At 39.4% G+C, this 21,267-nt stretch overlaps 1 protein-coding gene across 6 annotated transcripts in view; it reads left to right on the top strand.

The window, feature by feature from the left end:
• The first annotated feature begins 769 nt into the window (after positions 1–769).
• The window catches only part of Taf1 (TATA-box binding protein associated factor 1), a 56,316-nt gene continuing 35,818 nt past the window's right edge, over positions 770–21,267 (top strand). For 2 of the 6 annotated variants that reach the window (XM_070090941.1, XM_070090940.1), the window contains exons 1-12: positions 983–1,007; positions 9,161–9,436; positions 9,579–9,668; positions 12,001–12,215; positions 13,587–13,826; positions 14,874–15,071; positions 16,326–16,520; positions 18,057–18,196; positions 18,528–18,736; positions 19,602–19,837; positions 20,674–20,832; positions 21,110–21,244. In XM_070090941.1, coding sequence (XP_069947042.1) covers positions 998–1,007; positions 9,161–9,436; positions 9,579–9,668; positions 12,001–12,215; positions 13,587–13,826; positions 14,874–15,071; positions 16,326–16,520; positions 18,057–18,196; positions 18,528–18,736; positions 19,602–19,837; positions 20,674–20,832; positions 21,110–21,244 — 2,103 coding nt within the window. In that variant the 5' untranslated portion in view covers positions 983–997. Of the gene's footprint in view, positions 885–982; positions 1,008–1,053; positions 1,181–2,064; positions 2,088–2,134; positions 2,157–9,160; positions 9,437–9,578; positions 9,669–12,000; positions 12,216–13,586; positions 13,827–14,873; positions 15,072–16,325; positions 16,521–18,056; positions 18,197–18,527; positions 18,737–19,601; positions 19,838–20,673; positions 20,833–21,109; positions 21,245–21,267 lie in introns of those variants that run through there. The other 4 variants (XM_070090943.1, XM_070090945.1, XM_070090944.1 and 1 more) reach the window with 4 other exon arrangements.

Raw genomic sequence — 21,267 nt, 5'->3', positions numbered from 1 at the left:
AGTGATGTCAAGCACTGTGACTTATTTCCACTGGTGTCGGTTCTCTCCCTATGACGCTTGTTCTCAGCATCTATCTGAGTTTACCTGTTACTCGGGTTCAAGACATGGTGATGAAGTTTTTGTTTGGATTATTAACCCGAGATCTGGTAACCCAGGATAACCCAATAAAGTCAGCATGTTATCAGGCTCTCTACCTTATTTTCAGGATGCAACCTACACAGGGAAACTAAACCATAATAAGCATAAAGTGCCCGGAATGGCTCTTTGTTGAGGTTCCTGAAGGCCTCTCTTAGATTTGCCAGGCGATCATTGGCTTCAGAGGTTAATAAAAAAAAAAATAATAATAATAATAATAATAATAATAATAATAATAATAATAATAATAATAATAACAATAATAATATAATTTTTTTCTACAAGTACATGTACAGGGTATACAGACCATAACTGACATCAATGACATACTACTATACAGAAAACCACTTGTTATGCTGAGGATTTCGAGCAAATTAGGTCAGTTTTGTCCCAGGATGCGACCCACACCAGTCTACTAACACCACAGGTACCCATTTTACTGATGGGTGAACATGGACAACATGTGTAAGGGAATACGTCCAATGTTTTCACCTTTGCCGGGAAACGAACCCGGACTCTCAGCGTGTGAAGCGAGAATTTTTGCCACCAGGCCACGGGCCACTGTGTTTCTTCCGGAAACAAAGGAAACTTTGTATCTTTGAATTATGAAGGAAACTTTGTTTCCTTCATAATTCATGTCCGTATTTGGACAACATATTGTTCCCGGTGTCCCGGGAGGCAGGGTTCAATAAGGGCTACATGACGGTAGCCCTTGACTACCCCAACAAGAAAACCAACAACAACAACTGGTACGGAGAAATAATGCGTTTAGACATCTTTGAAGTAGTTTAGCCTGAGAATTTCTGGTTTAGAATAAACTGTTTTGATAGCATGGCTTTACAATGGACATTATAACTATCCCATGAGCCTTAGTGAGTTGGAAACTCTACATTTTCGTCGCTACAAGAGAAAGACTTGACTCGATTTTTTTTAACCCCGTAGGTTTAGTAACCCATAAAAACCAGTCTGGCTTATTTTCATAATGGTTTATTGGTATTCTTTCCCAGAATGAGACCCACTGTAAGGCTCAATGATAGGTAAAAGGGTACGTATGCACTGAAGCATATTATGACAATCTTTCGCTCTCTAGCAACTGTCAAGATATTACAAACAATGCACAGTGCTGTATGACCCTGCTGGGTTTAGCGCTTACTTCTGTTTATAATAATAATAATAATATAGACAATACAAAGACTTGGGATGGTATATGTAGGTAACAGAATTAGGTGAAAGGTCATAGACACTGCAGTAAATCTACTGATGTTTTCAGTTATTTTTTTTTTTTTTAGTTTTAGAGCTTTTGTTTTATTTCTCTTGTCATTTTGGGAAATTGGTGTGACCCTTTGTAACCTAGGTTAATAGTATATTTTACCAATTTTAGTACGGTGGACACGTTTTGCTCTGCCCTGAGCAATGGAGGCTAAGTTTTCTTCCAGGCACTTATCTTGCAACTTGGTAGATGGGTCAGGACACTAACCAGCTGCTTCATTATTCTATAGTGCTCATACTTTTTTCACAGTTGCATGAGGAAGTTGGTCATTGATTCCAGTAGGGAGATACAGGTGTTTCGCTTAGCCAGGGTTTAGGTGGGTGGGCTAATTTTCCTGTTTGTGAAAGCTTGTTTAATTTTTCATGCTATGCAGCACAAGTTGTAGTTTTTTGTCATAGAGAACAAAGAGTAATGACCCAGTCACTTCTGGACAGTTGCAGTAGTGATGTTTGCAATTATATTTGGATGATACTATGATGGTAGATGGAGTGACTGGTATTATTCTCACATGTTATATTAAAATGTTTTAATATTATTGCCATATTGGGTTAATAATCCAAAGAAAGTTTTCTTTTATGTACAGTTCTTTACATTCTATTCAAGACTGATGGACTGAACACATCGACTCAAGGTTGAGGGACTGATTACCTCATTCTCCTCCTGTTCTTCAAGTTTCTCCTACGTATGGACTGATGAAGCCACTGTGTGGCGAAACGTTTCCTCAATAAAGATACCCAAGAGTTGCACATGTGTCTAATTTATCAATATTATTGCCATATTGGGTTAATAATCCAAAGAAAGTTTTCTTTTATGTACAGTTCTTTACATGTAGAGTAATGAATAGCCAAGGGCCATTTGTAGTATTATGTGGAACTAAGATCAGTAATTTTTTTACTCGGTTTACCTCTTCAAGGGGGGCTCCTTGGCGTGGTGAAGAGGCTCTTGGTCTGAGGAATTAGACCTGTCGGTCTTCTTCCTCAGACCGAACCTAATTACCCCCCAATCTCCCCTTCCCTATCCCATCCTCCCCCTTTTCCTTTCCTCCTCCTCCTCCCCACCCCTCCCTTTTGCCCTTCCTCTTTTCGGCCTTTGGGATTTCTCCCACAGGCGCGCTAGTTCCTAGGTAGGGGAAAGGATACCGGGGTCCATCCCATTCCGTTGAGGTTCTTGGCGGTGGCGTAGTTTGCCGTGGAATCTGGATCGCCTGGGGATGTCCTGATCCCTCTCCCGTATCCCAGAGTAGCTTTGGGTGTCTTTCGGGCGACAGGTGTATCTCTGGAAGCCACCTTTCGGATTCCGGGGGTGGTGGCCGAAGGAGGTATGCTTTGTGGCGGATATCCAGCCACCCTCTCTTTTGTCCACCGAGGAAGCTCGGCAGATGTGAGGTTGCTATCCCGGATTGTTAGTTTACTAGCATGATGGGTAGGGTATGGCACGGGTTCCATGCTGCATCTGTGCTACTTGCAGTGCTGAGGTCCTCTTGGGTGCGGAGGGAGATTTCTGGCCCTTTCATTCCTCCTAGGAACTATCCCTCCCCGGTCCCCCTTTTTTTTTATTCTTTTTTTATTTTTATTTTCTTTTCTTTCTTTTTTTTTCTTAAAAACAAAAAGAAAGAAGTAACCTAACCATGGCAGCCCTAGTCCATGAACCTCCTACCCCCGGGCCCCTTCTTGATACCGCACCCCGTTCTGACCCCACCTCGTCTTTAGACCACTCTTCAGACACTCCTCATGCCTCTGTACCTCTTGCCGGTGCTGTTTCCTCACCCGCTTCAGGTACTGAGGCCTCGACTGACTCCTTCGATTTATCGGACCTTCGCTCTCCTCTGACTATGCTTCCGGCCTCTCCCTCTACGGTGCGGCAATTTTCAAATCGCCGACCCGTTCCACGTCGGATCAACTCTGGTCCCACGCCTAAACGCCAACGACAATTACCTGCTGATGATACTTCTCCACCTTCTCGTTCTTCTCAGAAACGATCGACACGTCCTTCACTACCTTTCCACGCTCAGTTTCAGACTGAACAATGGACTAAATTCTTCACTTTACGACCGACTTCCTCTACTGCCTATCTTTCTGACCACAGTATTGGCAAGGCACTCCTACGCCATGTTGGTAAAGACATTTCTTTTCATGCTCTTAAGAGTGGGACGCGCATCATCACCGTACAGAATGCTACCCAGGCTCATGAGCTCTCTCGTCTTTCCCATATCGATACTGTTTCTATCACTCTTGAAAAACATCATTCCCTCAATTCTTGTAGTGGTACCGTCATTCTGCCCCATACCATAGTTCAACAAAATTTCCAGACATGTGGCACTGACATTCTTGAACAGCTGGAACTCCAAGATCTCCCAATCCTCAAGGTAGACATTTACGTTCTTCCTGCCCGAGGGCGGAGACGATACCCTAGCAATGTGGCTCGTTTAACTTTTGACAGCCGAGAACTCCCATCCTCAGTTTATATAGCAGGACATCGGTTACAAGTCAGAAAGGTGATCCCTACACCGCAACAGTGTAGAAATTGCTGGCGATTTGGCCATCCAGCGAAATATTGCAGATCTATCGCTGAATGCCCAGTCTGTGGTGCCGATGACCATTCTCATATGTCTTGCAATCGATCTCCCTCTTGCCTTAACTGTCATGAGGCTCACCCTTCGTACTCTCGCCGTTGTCAAGTCTATTTAAACGAGCGGGAAATCCGTTACCTCAAAGAGACAGAAGGTCTCCCTTATGCCATGGCAGTTTCTCATCTCCGCCTCCAAGGGAGACTCCCATGTGTTTCTTATTCCCGTGTTTCAAAACGTCCCCCCACTTCTGGTATCCCATCTTCTACACCCACCTCTGTGGTTACCTCTCCCATAGTCACTCCTGTATCTAATCCTTTTGCTGTCCTCGGCTCAGACGTCCCTACTTCAACGCCTCAGTCTGATCTCGCTTCTTCGTGTTCTCTCTCACAAGTCTCAGTAACGACAAGATCTCGTATGACACCTCCTCCCAATCGTCCCTCTACTTCTCAAAAGTCAAAAAAAAGGTCCGTTAACACCTCCTACCCATCTTCCACCTCCTCATTTTACCCTCCCTGTCTCTGTCCCTGGTTCTCCTCCTCTCACTGGCTCTGTTACAAGTACTGTACCTTCCTCCCCTGTTCCCTCCCAGGTTTCTTCCTCTTCTGCCACCTCCCAGGTTTCTGCCTCTTCTATCCCCTTCCACGCTTCTCCAGTTCCCTCCACCCTTTCATCCCCCCCTACCTTGGTACAGTCCAATACAGTTCCAATCTTTACTCATCCTCCCCCTACCATTTCCAATATTGTCTCCCATACGACGTCTCTGAATTCCGAAACACTTGAAGCAATCTCTGAATATATTGCAGAGACCAAACCATCAATGGACACTGATCCACCCTCTGTTCCTTCTCTCTCCTCTCCTCCATCTGCGCAACTCCTTTCTTCACAGCACACCATTCCTTCGCTGCTTGAACGTTTTCCACTGCCTCCGCATGTGGACTTTTCTAACCCCTCTAGTCCATAGGAACCCTTACCTGTGGATTTCAAGTATCTTTATCATTGCCAATCATGGCCTATTTACAGTGGAATACACGCGGCCTCAGGGGTAATCGGAGTGAGCTTCAGATGTTACTCTCCCAGTTTGCCCCTGTTGGTGTTTGCTTACAGGAACCAAAATTACACTCTGCTGTTATCTCTCCCATCTCAGGCTATAATTTATTGTATTCTTCAGATCCTTTTCCTGATAGGACCTTTAATGAAAGTGCCCTTCTTCTCCGCACTGATATTCCGTACCATCAGCTATTTGTTCATACTTCGCTACATTACACAGCAGCCCGTATCCACTTGCATAGGTGGTATACGCTCTGTTCTTTATATCTCTCTCCTTCTCGGGCATTATCTATTCCAGATATTGCCTTTCTTGTTTCGTCATTACCGCCACCGATTCTGTTACTTGGTGATTTTAATGCCCACCATTTCCTCTGGGGGGGGGGGTCTCACTGTGATTCCCGTGGAATTCAGTTAGAGGCTTTTCTTGCCACCCACCCCCTCCATGTTTTAAATACAGGTACGCACACCCATTTTGATCCTCGGACTCATACTCTCTCTTGCATTGATCTCTCAGTCTGCTCTTCCTCCACCGCATTAGACTTCACTTGGTCTGTTCTCCCGGACTTACATGACAGCGATCATTTCCCAATCATTCTTACTTCCCCTTCATATTCACCACCTCTTCGCATCCCACGCTGGCAATTTGATCGGGCAAATTGGAACCTTTACTCACACCTAACTGTTTTTAGAGAGGTTCCTTCTTCGTCCTCCATCGATGAGCTTTTACACCTCTTCTCGTCCTCCGTTTTAACCGCAGCTTCTCATTCTATACCCCAAACTTCGGGCAGGCATTCTCAGAAATGCATGCCTTGGTGGTCTCCTGCTTGTGCTCGTGCAGTACGTTTGAAACGCGCTGCATGGGGCAGGTACCGGTACAATAGAACCACAGAGAGACTCCTTGATTTTAAACAGAAGCGTGCGATCGCTCGCCGTGTCATCCGTGACACTAAACGCACTTGCTGGCGAGATTATGTCTCCACCATCACCTCTGCTTCCTCTATGAGTGCAGTCTGGAAAAAAGTACGAAAACTGAGTGGTAAATATTCTCCTGACCCGGCTCCTGTTCTGCGGGTTGCCGGTGTTGATATAGCAAACCCACTAGATGTTGCCAATGAAACTGGCAATCATCTGGTCCGTATTTCTCAGGGACTCCATCTATGCCCCTCATTTCTTTCCTCAAAGTCTGCCAGAGAGTTAGCACCCTTGGACTTTTCTTCTCTCAGAGAAGAACAGTATAATGTGCCTTTTACACTTCAAGAACTGGAGGCAACACTCTCAGCTTGCCGATCATCGGCAGCTGGGCCCGACGACATTCATATTCGTATGCTACAACATTTACATCAGTCAGCCCTTGCAGTCCTATTACGCCTTTACAATCTTATTTGGTCACAAGGAGTTCTTCCACAGCTGTGGAAATCCGCCATTGTTCTCCCTTTCCGCAAACCAGGCACTACGGGACATGAAACCTCCCACTATCGTCCCATTGCTCTTACCAGTGCAGTTTGCAAAGTAATGGAACGCCTAGTAAATAGACGTTTAGTGTGGTATTTAGAGACACATAACAGTCTCTCCACTCGTCAATATGGCTTTCGTAAGGGACGTTCTACCATAGACCCCTTACTACGCTTGGATACGTATGTTCGTAATGCCTTTGCGAATAACCACTCAGTTATTGCCATATTTTTTGACCTTGAGAAGGCATATGACACAACTTGGAGGTATAATATTTTAGCCCAAGCCCACTCCTTAGGCCTTCGAGGCAATCTACCATCCTTCCTTAAGAACTTTTTAACTGACAGGCATTTCCGTGTTCGGGTTAATAATGTGCTCTCCCCGGACTTTATCCAAGCTGAAGGTGTCCCCCAGGGATGTGTTCTGAGCACAACACTTTTTCTCCTTGCTATTAATGATTTGGCCTCTAGTCTTCCATCAAATATTTGGTCATCACTCTATGTTGATGACTTCGCTATTGCCTGTGCAGGCGCTGACTGCCACCTCATTACAGTTTCTCTCCAACATGCAGTCGACCGTGTTTCCAATTGGGCCACCACACGTGGGTTTAAATTTTCCAGCACTAAAACCCACCAAATTACTTTCACTAGACGCTCTGTCATCTCCGATCATCCTTTGTACCTCTATGGCTCCCGTATCCCTGAACGTGATACAGTCAAGTTTCTGGGCCTCCTCTTTGATCGTAGGTTATCCTGGAAACCTCACATTACCTCTCTGAAGGCAACTTGTCACAGCTGGCTGAACCTTCTTAAAACCCTTGCTCATCTTTCATGGGGAGCTGATCGTCGAACCCTCCTCCGCCTACATTCCACCCTTATTTTATCGAAACTTGATTATGGTGACCAGATCTATTCAGCGGCATCTCCTGCTACTCTCTCTAGCCTTAACCCCATTCATCACCAAGGATTACATTTATGCCTTGGTGCTTTTCGCTCTTCCCCTGTCGAGAGCCTCTATACAGAAGCGAACGTTCCATCCTTATCCGATCGCCGTGATGCCCATTGCCTGCGCTACTATGTACGCTCTCATGATCTCCGCAATCCTTCCATTTATAGAATGGTCACTGATATTAGTAGACATTCTTTATTTGTTCGCCGCCCCTGTTTACTCCGTCCCTTCTCTCTTCGCCTTCATTCGCTCTTGTCTTCTCTTCAACTACCACCTTTCTATGTACATGTAGCATCTCACTTTTCCCTACCCCCCTGGGAAGTTCCAGCTGTTAGAGTCTGTTCTTTCTCCCTCCCTTGCTCGAAAGCCCAACTGTCTACGGTCGCTTCCCGCTCTCTTTTTCTTGACCACTTTCACTCTCATTCTCATGCCATTGCCGTGTACACAGATGGCTCTAAGTCTTCTGACGGCGTAGGATTCGCAGCAGTGTTTCCGGACAGCGTCATACAAGGGCATTTACTATCTTCGGCTAGTATTTTTACTGCTGAATTGTATGCCATCCTTACAGCACTTATCCGTATTGCATCTATGCCTGTGTCATCATTTGTGGTTGTCTCAGACTCCCTTAGTGCTTTACAGGCTATACAAAAATTTGATACACCTCACCCCTTAGTCCTCCGTATCCAACTTTGGCTACGCCGCATCTTTACCAAGCATAAAGATATTGTTTTTTGTTGGGTCCCTGGTCATGTTGACATACAGGGCAATGAACAGGCAGACACTGCTGCGCGGTCAGCAGTACATGACCTACCAGTTTCTTATAGAGGTATTCCATTTACGGACTATTTTGCTGCAATATCTTCCCACCTTCACACCCGTTGGCAACAACGTTGGTCTACTATGCTCGGCAACAAACTTCAATCTATTAAACCGAGTATAGGTTACTGGCCGTCTTCTTATCACCAGTGTCGAGGTTGGGAGACTACTCTCTCCCATCTTCGCATTGGCCATGCTCGTCTTACTCATGGATATCTCATGGAGAGGCGTCCTGCTCCTCTCTGTGAGAATTGCCAAGCTCCATTATCAGTCAGCCACATTCTGTTGGACTGCCCACTTTATCAACGAGCACGCAGAATTTACCTCTGTCGTCGTCTTCGCTCCGCTACTCTCTCTTTACCTTCCCTTCTTGCTGATGGACCCACCTTTCATCCGGACTCTCTCATTGACTTTTTGACAACAACTGACTTACTTCACAAATTCTGATACCTTCAGCCCTTTCTACTTCAATCTCTTGCTACCCTCTACCCCCGTACTATCCCCTGCCCCGCTGTTTTCTGTAACCTGCTGATCATCCCTCCTCCCTTCTGCTATCCAATACCCTCACTTCCTTCCCTACCCTGCAGCGCTGTATAGCCCTTGTGGCTTAGCGCTTCTTTTTTATTATAATAATAATAATAATAATAATTTACTCGGTTTAATGTAAAAAAATCTTAAAATTTCATGAAACTAGGTTGAGATTCTGATTCATATTTCTTATTCACTGAAACATTACATGCATTTTGTAAAAATTATTAATATTTACAGATAATGGGATACAGTAATAACTTTGATGGAACATATAATAAATTTAAAAATTTTAAAATGTACATGACAAATGTTTAATGTTAGCTAATTTAGGTTAATTTGAGACCAAAATAAATAATACCATTGTGCATTATATTAAATGGGTTTTCTTTCAGCTGTGTCACTACTTAGGATGGTAGACAGTGATGATGAAGAAGCTACAGAAGGAACCGGAGCGACAAGTCACACACTATCCTTGACAAGCTTTCTTTTTGGTAATATTGACACACACGGCCAACTGGAAGGTGATGTATTTGATGGCGAGTGTAAACGACAATTGGCATCCCTGTCCCGTCTAGGTTTGGGTTCACTCCTTCGACAAGTTACTGATGATGGTGAAGATGATGATGAAGATGATGATGATGATGATGATCGTGAAGAAGAGGAAGAAGGAAAGTAATGTTTCATTGTGAACATTGAAAAACTGATACTGTATTTCTACACGTTATAGTTTCGTGTATAGTTAATATATGTAGTGTTTTTTTTTTTTTTTTTTTTTTTTGAGTTTTTAATAATTTATCATTTTTTCTTTAGAAGTGGGTGAGAAGAGTCCATCTGCCATAGATTACTCAGACATAACTGAAGCTGTTGAAGATGACACACTTGCTCAACGTGAAGATGATGGTAAGCATTAGTGACAGATACAATTAATGTTTTGTACATTAATTCATGCTAATACTGGAATATTATTACATGAATGGAAATCAGATTAAACTTTCCCTTTACAGTGGAATTTCTGCTTTTTTTTTTTTTTAACTTTTTGTTAACCATTCCATGTCCAGTTCCTTGTGCACGACATGGCAGACATTTGGTGAGGGACATTATGTATTGCTTAGCAGTACAGTATTATTTGTTGAATCATAGTTTAACAATATCAGCAGAATGAATTATGGTAAAAACTAACATAATGGAAAGAAATATCTTGACAACTGCATTACAGTGGACCCCCGGTTAACGATATTTTTTCACTCAATAAGTATGTTCAGGTGCCAGTACTGACCGAATTTATTCCCATAAGGAATATTGTGAAGTAGATTAGTCCATTTCAGACCCCCAAACATACACGTACAAACGCACTTACATAAATACACTTACATAATTGGTCGCATTTGGAGGTAATCGTTATGCGGGGGTCCACTGTATTTCTTACACATAAATGAGTTAAGGCTAAACAATCATGCATTCTTCATTTTGACAGTTGATTCATTAACAATATTTTGCAATGATTTAATTCATTATTATGATACTTTATGATCATATTGAACCCAATGCAGTTGAAAATGAAAATGGTTAGAGAGGATAGAATAAGATTGTTTATGATATTTGATATGAAATACAGCCTCTCCTCAGTTAACGACCGAGTTCCATTCCTAAGAGTAAGTCGGTAAGTGAATGAGTTGTGAGGCAAAGAGCATACTGTACTGGTAGTGGGTTTGTGTCAGCCATCTTTACACTTTTTTTAACCCTTTAACTGTCAGGACCCCTGATAAATAACAGAAAAAGGCACAATACCGTGACTGAAACGATACACAAATAACCCGCACATAAAAGAGAGAAGCTTACGACGACGTTTTGGTCCGACTTGGACCATTGACAAAGCCACAGTGTGACTTTGTCAATGGTCCAAGTCGGACCGAAACGTCGTCGTAAGCTTCTCTCTTTTATGTGCGGGTTATTTGTGTATAGGACCCCTGATTCTAAGCTTGTGTCAAAAAATATTAAAAAAAAGAAAAATGATTTTTTCTCGTGAAATGATAGAGAATCTTTTCCCAATGGTAATGACACCAAAAGTACGAAATTTAATGGAAAACTTATGGAATTACGTTCTCGCGAAGTTAGCAGTCTCGGCGATATATATGCATTGGCGAATTTGCCCACTTTGAGTCCTATTTTCGGCCAATTCCATTGTTCCAGTCGACTAAATTCATAGCTATTTCTTTAGAACTCCATTTGTTCTATTGATTAAGTACAAGAAACTGCCCATTTACCAATTTCAACTACCCAATAAAGTGATCAGAAATTGGCAATTTGGCCAATTTTGCACAAATTTCAAAAGATGCCAATTTCAAAATAGGGTCCAGAATAACCAATGCAGACATTCCTGGCACTAAAATAACATTTTCTCTGTTCATTAGTCACATCTCCGGGTCCCTCTTATATTGCTCTTGCTTTTCATTTTTAATTTTTATTCACACAAAATATAGAAGATTTATTGTTTTGCAGACTACTACATTATTATATAATTGCATAAATAATGTCAACTCATTCATGACTGCATATTAGACTGGCCACTTGGACACTTATTGGACAGTGACGTCATTTGTTTACTCTTGAACATCGGCTAAAATCAGACATTTCTGCTACTTTGAGCTCAATTTCAAGGTACTTTTCATCATGAAACCAATCAAAATTATCTCTATTTCTGTAATATATCTTCTTTTCTATCAAATGAAACCAAGAAAATGAGAATACATCTATAAATACCATACGAAAATACAACTCAAAGTCGGCATTTTAATCCAAAAACATGATCGGAGTATTTTTTCTCATGCACTGTGTGCTGCAGGATTCTTTATGCTGCACACACTGACCACGTAGACCCATTCTCTCACATGTAGGTCTACCAGCCTTCTCTTGCTAGATTTGAAGCCGGTACAATTTGGGGCATTAATACGTCACCAACTTGTAAACCATACCTATATATCACCGACAGTGAAGGGGTTAATGTCACTTTTGCACCATTTATAACATTTTTAGTATATTTTTAAATGTTTATACAATAGTGTACTGTATACTATAATAAACAGAACAGAGGAAATCAGCTCTAATATACATGTACATTACTTAGATTTGCATATTGGTCAGAGAGCTGGTCGTAACTCTGAGTGGTCAGTAAATGAGTACGTCACTAAGTGAGGAGTTAGTGTATTAGAGTTTTTTACTATTTCTTATACAGGAGAAGATTATGATGCAGAAGAGGAAGAGAATGGTGTCAATAAATCCGACTCTGAGCTCATGCCACCGCCGCCCCTTCCACGAACTTCAGAAGCAGGCTCTGTTACACCACCCGGTGACCGCCGTAAGCTTGTAACGCCTTTAGCTGCCATGCTGCCATCAAAATATACTAATGTTGATGTTAGTGAATTATTTCCAGACTTTCGAACTGATGCTGTAAGTATTAAACTTTATTTGCAAAAAATAATTTACATGGTTATTTAAATTTTAAAATTTATTTTGATACAAAGTGTTTTTGAAAAACTTAGAATACCTGCACCATTTTAGGTAAATATTAAGCTCACAAGTATTTAAATGCATTTCCAGTACAGTACAGGAAGGCCATGCTTTACAGCATTTTGCTAATACAGCATTTCATTTATTCAGGCTACCTACCATAAATATGTTCACCACTCACTATAAGATAAGTATGAAAATATTTTAAGGTAAGTAATGTGTGTACTATGTATGCATTTTTTAGGCCTAGCTCTATTGCTTATTTAATATATGATAGTGTAGACGTGTTATCAGGCTTTTATATGCATTTGAAAATGAAAACAAGGCTATGTTTCACTTACATTGATTTTCGATTTGCAGTGGTAGCCTGGAGCCTAACCTGCTGTATAAGCAGGGCCCTCCTGTATGTTAAACATGTTGACAAGTCATTGGTAAAACATGTACTGTATAATAGACAATTTGTTCAAAATAATGCCTAAAAAATTGTGCAGTTAATTATTTTTTTATTAACACATTGGCCGATTCCCACCAAGGCAGGGTGACCTGAAAAAGAAAAGCTTTCATCATCATTCACTCCATCACTGTCTTGCCAGAGGGGTGCTTTACACTACAGTTATAAAACTGCAACATTAACACCCCTCCTTCAGAGTGCAGGCACTGTACTTCCCATCTCCAGGACTCAAGTCCGGCCTGCCAGTTTCCCTGAATCCCTTCATAAATGTTGCTTTGCTCACACTCCAACATCACTTCAAGTATTAAAAACTATTTTTCTCTATTCACTCCTATCAAATACGCTCATGCATGCTTGCTGGAAGTCCAAGCCCCTCGCACACAAAACCTCCTTTACCCCCTCCCTCCAACCCTTCCTTGGTCAACCCCTACCTAGCCTTCCCTCCACTACAGATTTATACACTTCTGAAGTCATTCTGTTTTGTTCCAGTCTCTTTACATGTCCGAACCACCTCAACAGCCCCTCCTCAACCCTCTGGATAATAGTTTTGGTTAATATTATTTTAAATCTCTTGTGGTTCACATAATTAATTGGTAATACAGTACTGTAATGAAGACTTAAATTGTTTATTACTTTTGTTTAAAGCTGCATGAGGAATTGTTTTCCATATACTTCTGTGAAACATGTTACAAAGAAATATACAATACAAATAAGTTCATCATTTGCTACTGTATGTCCTTATGGCATTTTCTTGATAATATAAACCTTTGTTAGTCATTCAAAATTATGATTTTGTAATCAACAAATTGTTTTATTTTCTTGCAAATAAATATGAAATATTGTTCCCTTTATTCCTACAGGTGTTAAGATTTTCAAGATTATTTGGCCCTGGAAAGATGGCAAATTTGCCTAAATTATGGAAGGGTGTGAAAAGGAGGAAGAAGAAAAAGATGCCACCTGGATCGGAAGAAAATCGATATTCCTCAACTGATGAGAGCTTCCAGAGTGAAGAGGTGTCTTCGCAAGTAGATGTACCTCGTGGCTTTGAGCTACACCTTGGACCAGAGCCTCCACCATATATGTGTATCTCCGATGACACTGTATGTATATTAGCTATTAGAAAACTAATGCTTGTATTATGTTTCATATTGTGTCACTAAAGAATAAAAAGGCATAAAACAATGACTGGAACAATACACAGATAACCTGCACATAGGAGAATAAAACTTATGAGGATGTTTTGGTCCAACTTAGTCCATTAACTAATCGCCAGTGACTAGTTAATGGTCCAAATCAGACTGAAATGTCATCATGAGTTTCATTCTCCTGTGCTGGTTATTTGTGCATATTGTACAACTATTATAATGAATGTACTAAATGGGGATAGTACATTCATGTATACTGAAGAAACCTTGAAAAAGGTTTCTTCAGTATACATGTCTAAAACAGTCTCTTGTTCATGGTTTATTGGATTATAGCAAATTTCAAAATTTGGAATTTAAAAAAAAAAGAATGAATACTTTGATTATATGTTTGCAAAATCATTCTGATTTAGAATTTTTCTGAGTAAAAAGAGAATGCTTTTCAAAATTTTTAATTTGCAGTCATGTTGAAAAAAAATTATTTGGCCATTTTTTTAAAAAACACCAGTTGTCTCCTACCGAGGGAAGGTGACCTGAAAGAGAAGAAACACTTTTAGTATCAATCGTTCTATCACTTTCTTGCCAGAGGCGTGCTGACATTACAGCTTAGATACCCCTCTAAACTGCAGTATCCCCACCCGTCTTTCAGACTGCAGGAACTGTACTTTTACCTTTAAGACTCAGGTTCATATGCACATGTATATCCCACTTATCTGATACATTGACACGAATAACAAATGCAATTTAATTTCCTGCGATGTATCATTGTAATAAGTGTAAATTACCAGCAGCTCTTTTTTTTTTTTCTTTTTGAGGTTAGGTTTTGAAATAGAATTTGGATCATCAGTTTTCACTTTTAAAGTATTACAGCATACAAGTATCTCCAAATAACTGACTTTTAATTGTCTGACCAATTCAAGTTGTAAGGTTACCTTATATTATTACTTTTACTGTGGTTGTGTCTAATTTTTCCTGACAAATAATGCATTTCTATTTATCTCACAGATTCGATTCAGTCAAACTCAGGAACAGGATTCCAGTTCAGGTAATCAGAAAGGGGATGGTGATAAGAACAATGATCGTGATCCCAACAAGCCTCATGAAACTGACTGGCGATATGGTCCAGCTCAACTCTGGTATGATATGCTGGATGTGCCACTCTCTGGTAGCAACTTCGATTATGGATTCAAAATAAAAATCAAGGTACGTCATATAATTTTTTTGTGGTTATTATTTTAGTTGAAAATGCAGCATCCTTCAGTCTGTGTCTCATTTCTACAGAATGGCAGTCTATAATTTATAAAGTAAAAACCAAAACATTAAAATAGTCCACAAACAGTTTTCGATTCCTATAGCCTGGAAGTCTCAAGAGTGCTCCACTTGGAAACATGGAAGAATAAAAAATGAAGTGGGGTCTGTATATTTCAATGTTTAACTGAAGAGGGCATCATATTGAGGTTGAAATATAAAACCCTCTTTTTATTTCGTGTTTCATTTACCAGTGCAGTGCTGTATGACCCCAGTGGGTTTAGTGCTTGGTTTTGATTATAATAATTAATTTACTGGTATCCAAGTGGGTTTCTCCATTCCCATAGTCCTGTGTAGTATTTGAGAACTAGGTGCATTGACTGATTTGGATATACTGTGCTATCTCTTTTAATATAATTAAATTGAATTAAATTTAATAAAAATAAACTTTTTTATGCTAGATAAAATTAATTAGGAATTTTTAAGGATAGAATATTTTTATTCTAATATGGAAAAGCATTATTTAGCAACATTTTGGCTGCTTGTATTTGTTTTGCATGATGGTAGGATTGCTGGTGTCTTTTTTTCTATCTCATAAACATGCAAGATTTCAGGTACGTCTTGCTACTTCTACTTACACTTAGGTCACACTACACATACATGTACATGTTTATGTATACATACTCATCTGAGTTTTCTGTGATTTTATCTAAATAGTTCTTGTTCTTATTACTTTTCCTTTCATATCCATGGGGAAGTGGAATAAGAATCTTTCCTCCATAAGCCATTCGTGTTGTAAAAGTCAACTAAAATGCTGAGAACAATGGGCTAGAAACCACTTTTCCTGTATAGCTTTCTAAAAAGAAAAAAGAAGAACTGTTGGAGTGTGAGCAGAGTAATATTTTGTGAAGGGATTCAGGGAAACTAGTTAGCCGGACTTGAGTCCTGGAAATGGGAAGTACAATGCCTGCACTTCAAAGGAGGGGTCTGGGATATTGGCAGTTTGGAGGTTGCCTTTTAAACTGTCGTATCTGAGCACCTCTGCAAAGACAGTGATTATGTATGAGTGAGGTGAAAGTGTTGAATGATGAAAGTATTTTCTTTTTGGGTCACCCTGCCTTGGTGGGAGACAACCAACATGTTGAAAAAAAAATTTGGCTGCTAAGTTATTTTTAATATACTTTTTATTAATACTTATTTCATACTTAGGATGAGCATGACTTAACTGAGAAGTCAGATATTAAGAATGAAGAAATCAAAATTTTTAATGCTACTTTGAAAGAAGAGAGGAATGGATATGAGGCAGATAGTGAAGAAGAGTTCCCAGATGATTCATTCCATATGGTTACACAGTACAACTGGGAGGAGGATATTATCTGGAATGGTGATGATATTAAGCACAAGGTACAAAATTACTGAAGTTGGTTTGGTTGCTTTATTAAAGTAAAACTTCTTGACTATATGAGGGTCATTAAGGTTGCATTTCCTGCATGTCTCCAGCAGAGTATACACTAATCCCTAAAATAGGGAATAAAGTAAACTTTGAGTGTATATATACTAAGAGACACACACCTGTTGGGGTATTTAACCTTGAATGTCTCAAGATTTTCTCCATGGGGAAGTGGAACAGAATTCTTCCTCCGTATGCCATGCATGTCGTAAGAGGCGACTAAAATCCCGAGAGCAAGGGGCTAGTAACCCCTTCTCTTGTATATATTACTAAATTTGAAAGGAGAAACTTTCGTTTTTCCTTTTGGGCCACCCCACCTCGGTGGGATACGGCTGGTACGTTGAAAGAAGAAGAAAGTCTCAAGATTTGTATAGTTGTAAATTATAATAAAGTAGTTCTGAATTATTATGTTAATGTAGCAGCAATTATTTATGCCATTCCTTATGTACTCTAATAAATATGTGTTAGTCTTGGGATTGATAACATTTTGGTATACAGTATTAATTAGTTTCCATCTTAATTGCCTCCTCAGTAATTCTTCAGTTATAAATATGAAGAGTAGTATTCAAATTTTGTATTTTTATGTTATGTACATTATATAATCAAATTGGATACATTAATACTTTAATCATGAATAAGTTATTCGGCACATATGCCTCTGATTAATGAAAACTTTTGGTACAAATGCCTATACAGTGGAACCTCGGTTTTCGTATGCCCTTGTCTGTATGTAAAACTATAGTTATTATCTATAAAATGTATTTTTTGTTAAAATTTTTGGGCGTCTAGAACGGATTAATTGGATTTACATTATTTCTTATGGGAAATATTAACAAAAAATACAATATATGGAGAATAACTATAGTAGGTTGGTAGACATCAACTGCCTAGGGAAGTATGTACTACCATCCTGCCAAGTGAGTGTAAAACAAAAGCCTGTACATGTTTTACATGATGGTAGGATTGCTGGTGTCTTTTTTTCTGTCTCATAAGCATGCAAGATTTCAAGTACATCTTGCTGCTTCTACTTACACTTAGGTCACACTACACATGCATGTACAAGCATATGTATATACACCCCTCTGGGTTTTCTTGGATTTTTTTACTAGTTCTTGTTCTTATTTATTTTCTCTTATCTCCATGGGGATGTAGAACAGAATTCTTCCTCCGTAAGCCATGCGTGGGAGGAAGGGGCTAATAACCCCATCTCCTGTATACATTACTAAAGTTAAAAAGAGAAACTTTTTTTTTTGGGGGGGAGGGGCGACCCTGCTTCGGAGGGATACACCTGGTTTGTTGAAAGAAGAACTATAGTTTTACATACAGACTAGGGCATATGAAAACTGAGGTTCCACTGTAATTGAATAAAATAATTGGTATATATGTATGACAAGTATTTCTGTTAAAATAGATTAAAGACTACAATAAGTCAATACTGCACATTGTATTAAAGTGTATGTTTACACATTAATTGTTTCTGTTCACCACAGCTCAATCAAAAGCGTAAAAACATGGCCGCAGGCTGGGTGCCAAGCAGTTATAATCGCACCGCTCAAGCTTTTAGCCAACCAACCAAAGTTTCTACACCATTTGCATCCACCAAAAGTGCTAAAGCTAAAAGCCAGATGCCGTAAGTTTTCCATTAATTTATGATGAGTTTCTGCATAAGGCTTGATTATTAACACTTGTGCAGTGTGTCACAGCACAGAAGGTCAATTGAAAGCAAGTCATTGCTGAGGGTACATTAATTTATTGACTCTTCATACATACACAGGTGTTCCTTGACTTATGATGGTTCTCTCTATGATATTTTGTCTTTACAATGATGCAAGGTGAAACTTAAGATAATTGTCCAGCGTGAAGTCGACAAGTCCGTAACTTGTATTCGTTAATTTATAGTTAATTTCCATACTTCACAGAAGAGTTTTCCTGTTTGCCAATTTTGCCATTGTTTGTGACAGGAAAAACAATGTTGATGACACTTGGTACTCCATTTTTCCTGTTGAGAATGAGGAGTTGGTGTATGGTCGCTGGGAAGACAATATCATCTGGGACCCAGAGAATATGGACAACATACCTGAACCTACTGTGTTGACTTTGGACCCTAATGATGAGAATATTATTCTTGGTATACCTGAAGATGTTGATCCAGCAACTATAGCCCAAGGTAGTTGTATATTTTCTTGTGTGCTAAAAAACACTTCAATTATTTTTAATTTCACTTAAGTACTGTGATACAATAGTTGTTTTTCTCTAATTTTTTATATCTCTCAGATTTTAGTGACTCATGAATTTTTCTAAAGAAAGACTCAGATGATTTTATCAGTTAATTTTATCAGGTCAAGTCAGTAATAAATGTGTTTGTAGCTTGTGCTTTTATTTGTAATTATGTTAGTGTGCATCCCTGTTGTCACTTGTTTTGGTACCTTCATGCGTATTCACAGTGGCAAAGTTTTCAGACCTTGCAGGATGTCATTCTTTTACCTTCTGCATCTCAGTGTTGGTTTTACCAATGGCCAAACCATTGTTTCCAGTACAGTCTTCAGGTATTCAATGAAACCACCCACAAGTATTCCTGGTCCTGATCTGCTTGATTGCCTCTCCACTTTTTTTTAATATGATTGGTATGACTCCAACTTGCTCCCTCCAGAATTCCACAGCAGAAAATTGCATTTGGATGCTGAAAGATGTGTTTTTGCATCAAAGACCATGGGGGCCCTAGATTTTACCCCCTTTCAGATGTGCTGTTCCTGGTGTCAACTGAACTTGACCAGATGAGCAGTCTCTTCCTAGTGTCTACACATCATAACAATAATATCAGATGAACAACCTTGGAGCAGAGTCAAGCTATGTTGTATTAGTTACTGACGAGCACTTAATCCTACCAGTGCTAGGAGAAACAAGTATTTCAATAGGTAGAAAATAGGTGTTACACATTCCAGTGGAGCCCCTCATGGGCCCTGATGCAGAAGCTCGCCTTTTAGCATTCAAGATTCAATTTTGTACACATATAATGGCTTAGCTTCTCCCTGCAGATGATGCTCCAGTGAAAGTCAAGATACCTCACCCTCATGTCAAGAAGTCCAAAATTCTCTTGGGAAAAGCTGGTGTTATTACTACTATTGAGGAAGAATCACCCCCTCCTCCACCAAAATCTCCAGATAAAGATCCATTTAACATTTCCAATGATGAATTCTATCAACCCAAATCATCTGAGCAAACCATTAAGATGTCCATGGGTGGAGGCCTTCTTCAGCATTCCACTCCAGTTGTAAGTTTTCATTTTTTTATGAAATCTAAATCAGATTTGTGATTTAGCACAAGAAATAGTGACATCACATTGTTCTTCTATTAATTATTAAGGTAAATTAATTTTTTTCAGCATACTGATAGTTTTACAGATTTAATATAAAAGTTGTACACATTTTGTTTCAGTGTTATATTCTGATACATCAAAAATTCCCACTGATTGAAGTATTGCCATGGTACTGTACTATTTCTTAAAATGGAATCTGGATAATTGTTAATTAGCTTCACTTTCCTCAGAGGACAGATAGCTAAAGGATCAATATTTGCAGCGAGACTTTGTTTTGCTTGCATTGTTCACTTACCAGTACTTGGAATATGGTCTATTTTTACTAAGGTTTTCAGTGGTTGTAATACGTGCTCCCTCCTCCTGGATACCATTCCAGCAGTCTCTACCACTCTGTGAAGAAGTCTTTTCTAGATCGCTTTAAAACTTTTTTCTTGATTTACAATTGTGGCCTCTTGTTTTCTTTGTCAGTGGTTCTAAAGAAATCTTTTTATCTTTTCTCATATCTTTTTATTATCTTGCATATTGTTATCATATCTTCACTGTACCTCCTATTGACCAACGATATCATTTTTCAGTGTTTTCAGCTTTTTAAATTACTCAGCTCTGTGTCATTATGTAGCACTGTATGTATTAGGTCTTTCTTTTACAGTATGTTTTATTTTTTTTTTCATGCAGATGCCACATTACTGTTGCATTTTCAAGTCTTGATCTTATGTATGATGTGAAAAGATTTCATGTTAATGGGTTTCACATTCTATCATAGTTTTCACTAAGATTATTTTTTTATGTAGGTTGAACTTCAGCCACCTTTTGTACCCACGTACATGGGAGAAAAGAAGCTGCGTCTGTTCCACCGGCCGCCGCTCAAGAGGTATTCCCATGGTGCACTGTCAAACATGGGCCCTCATCCTGTATACCCACTGACAAAGGAAATAAGGAAGAAAGCAAAGGTTAGCTTCTGTTACTTTTCATAAGCATTTTGTAGCTTTAATTCACATCATTTAGTAACTTGTTTGCTATTATATATATGTATTATATTTCATTTTTAATTATCAGTGTTGGTTAATTTAAGTTTGCTAAAATGATTATCATGAGTGATACTGACAATTATTTTTAACACATTGGCCATTGATAAACATTACCTTATTTTGTATTATCCACCAATTAACTATGTGATATTATACTTCTTATAAGTGTTCTAAATCTAGCTTTTATGTTCATTAACAGCAAAGAGAAATGGAACGCTTGGCCTCAGGTGGCGGCGATGTTTTCTTTATGAGAACACCGGAAGATCTAACTGGCAAGGATGGTGATATTGTGCTCTTAGAATACTGCGAAGAGTATCCACCACTTTTATCCCAGGTGGGGGTTTGTGTAATTGAAAA

This window comes from Cherax quadricarinatus, chromosome 33 (assembly GCF_038502225.1).
Source record: "Cherax quadricarinatus isolate ZL_2023a chromosome 33, ASM3850222v1, whole genome shotgun sequence".
Lineage (NCBI taxonomy): Eukaryota > Metazoa > Arthropoda > Malacostraca > Decapoda > Parastacidae > Cherax > Cherax quadricarinatus.
The sequence above is the reverse complement of the archived record's forward strand: the minus strand, read 5'-3'. Positions and strand labels throughout refer to the sequence as shown.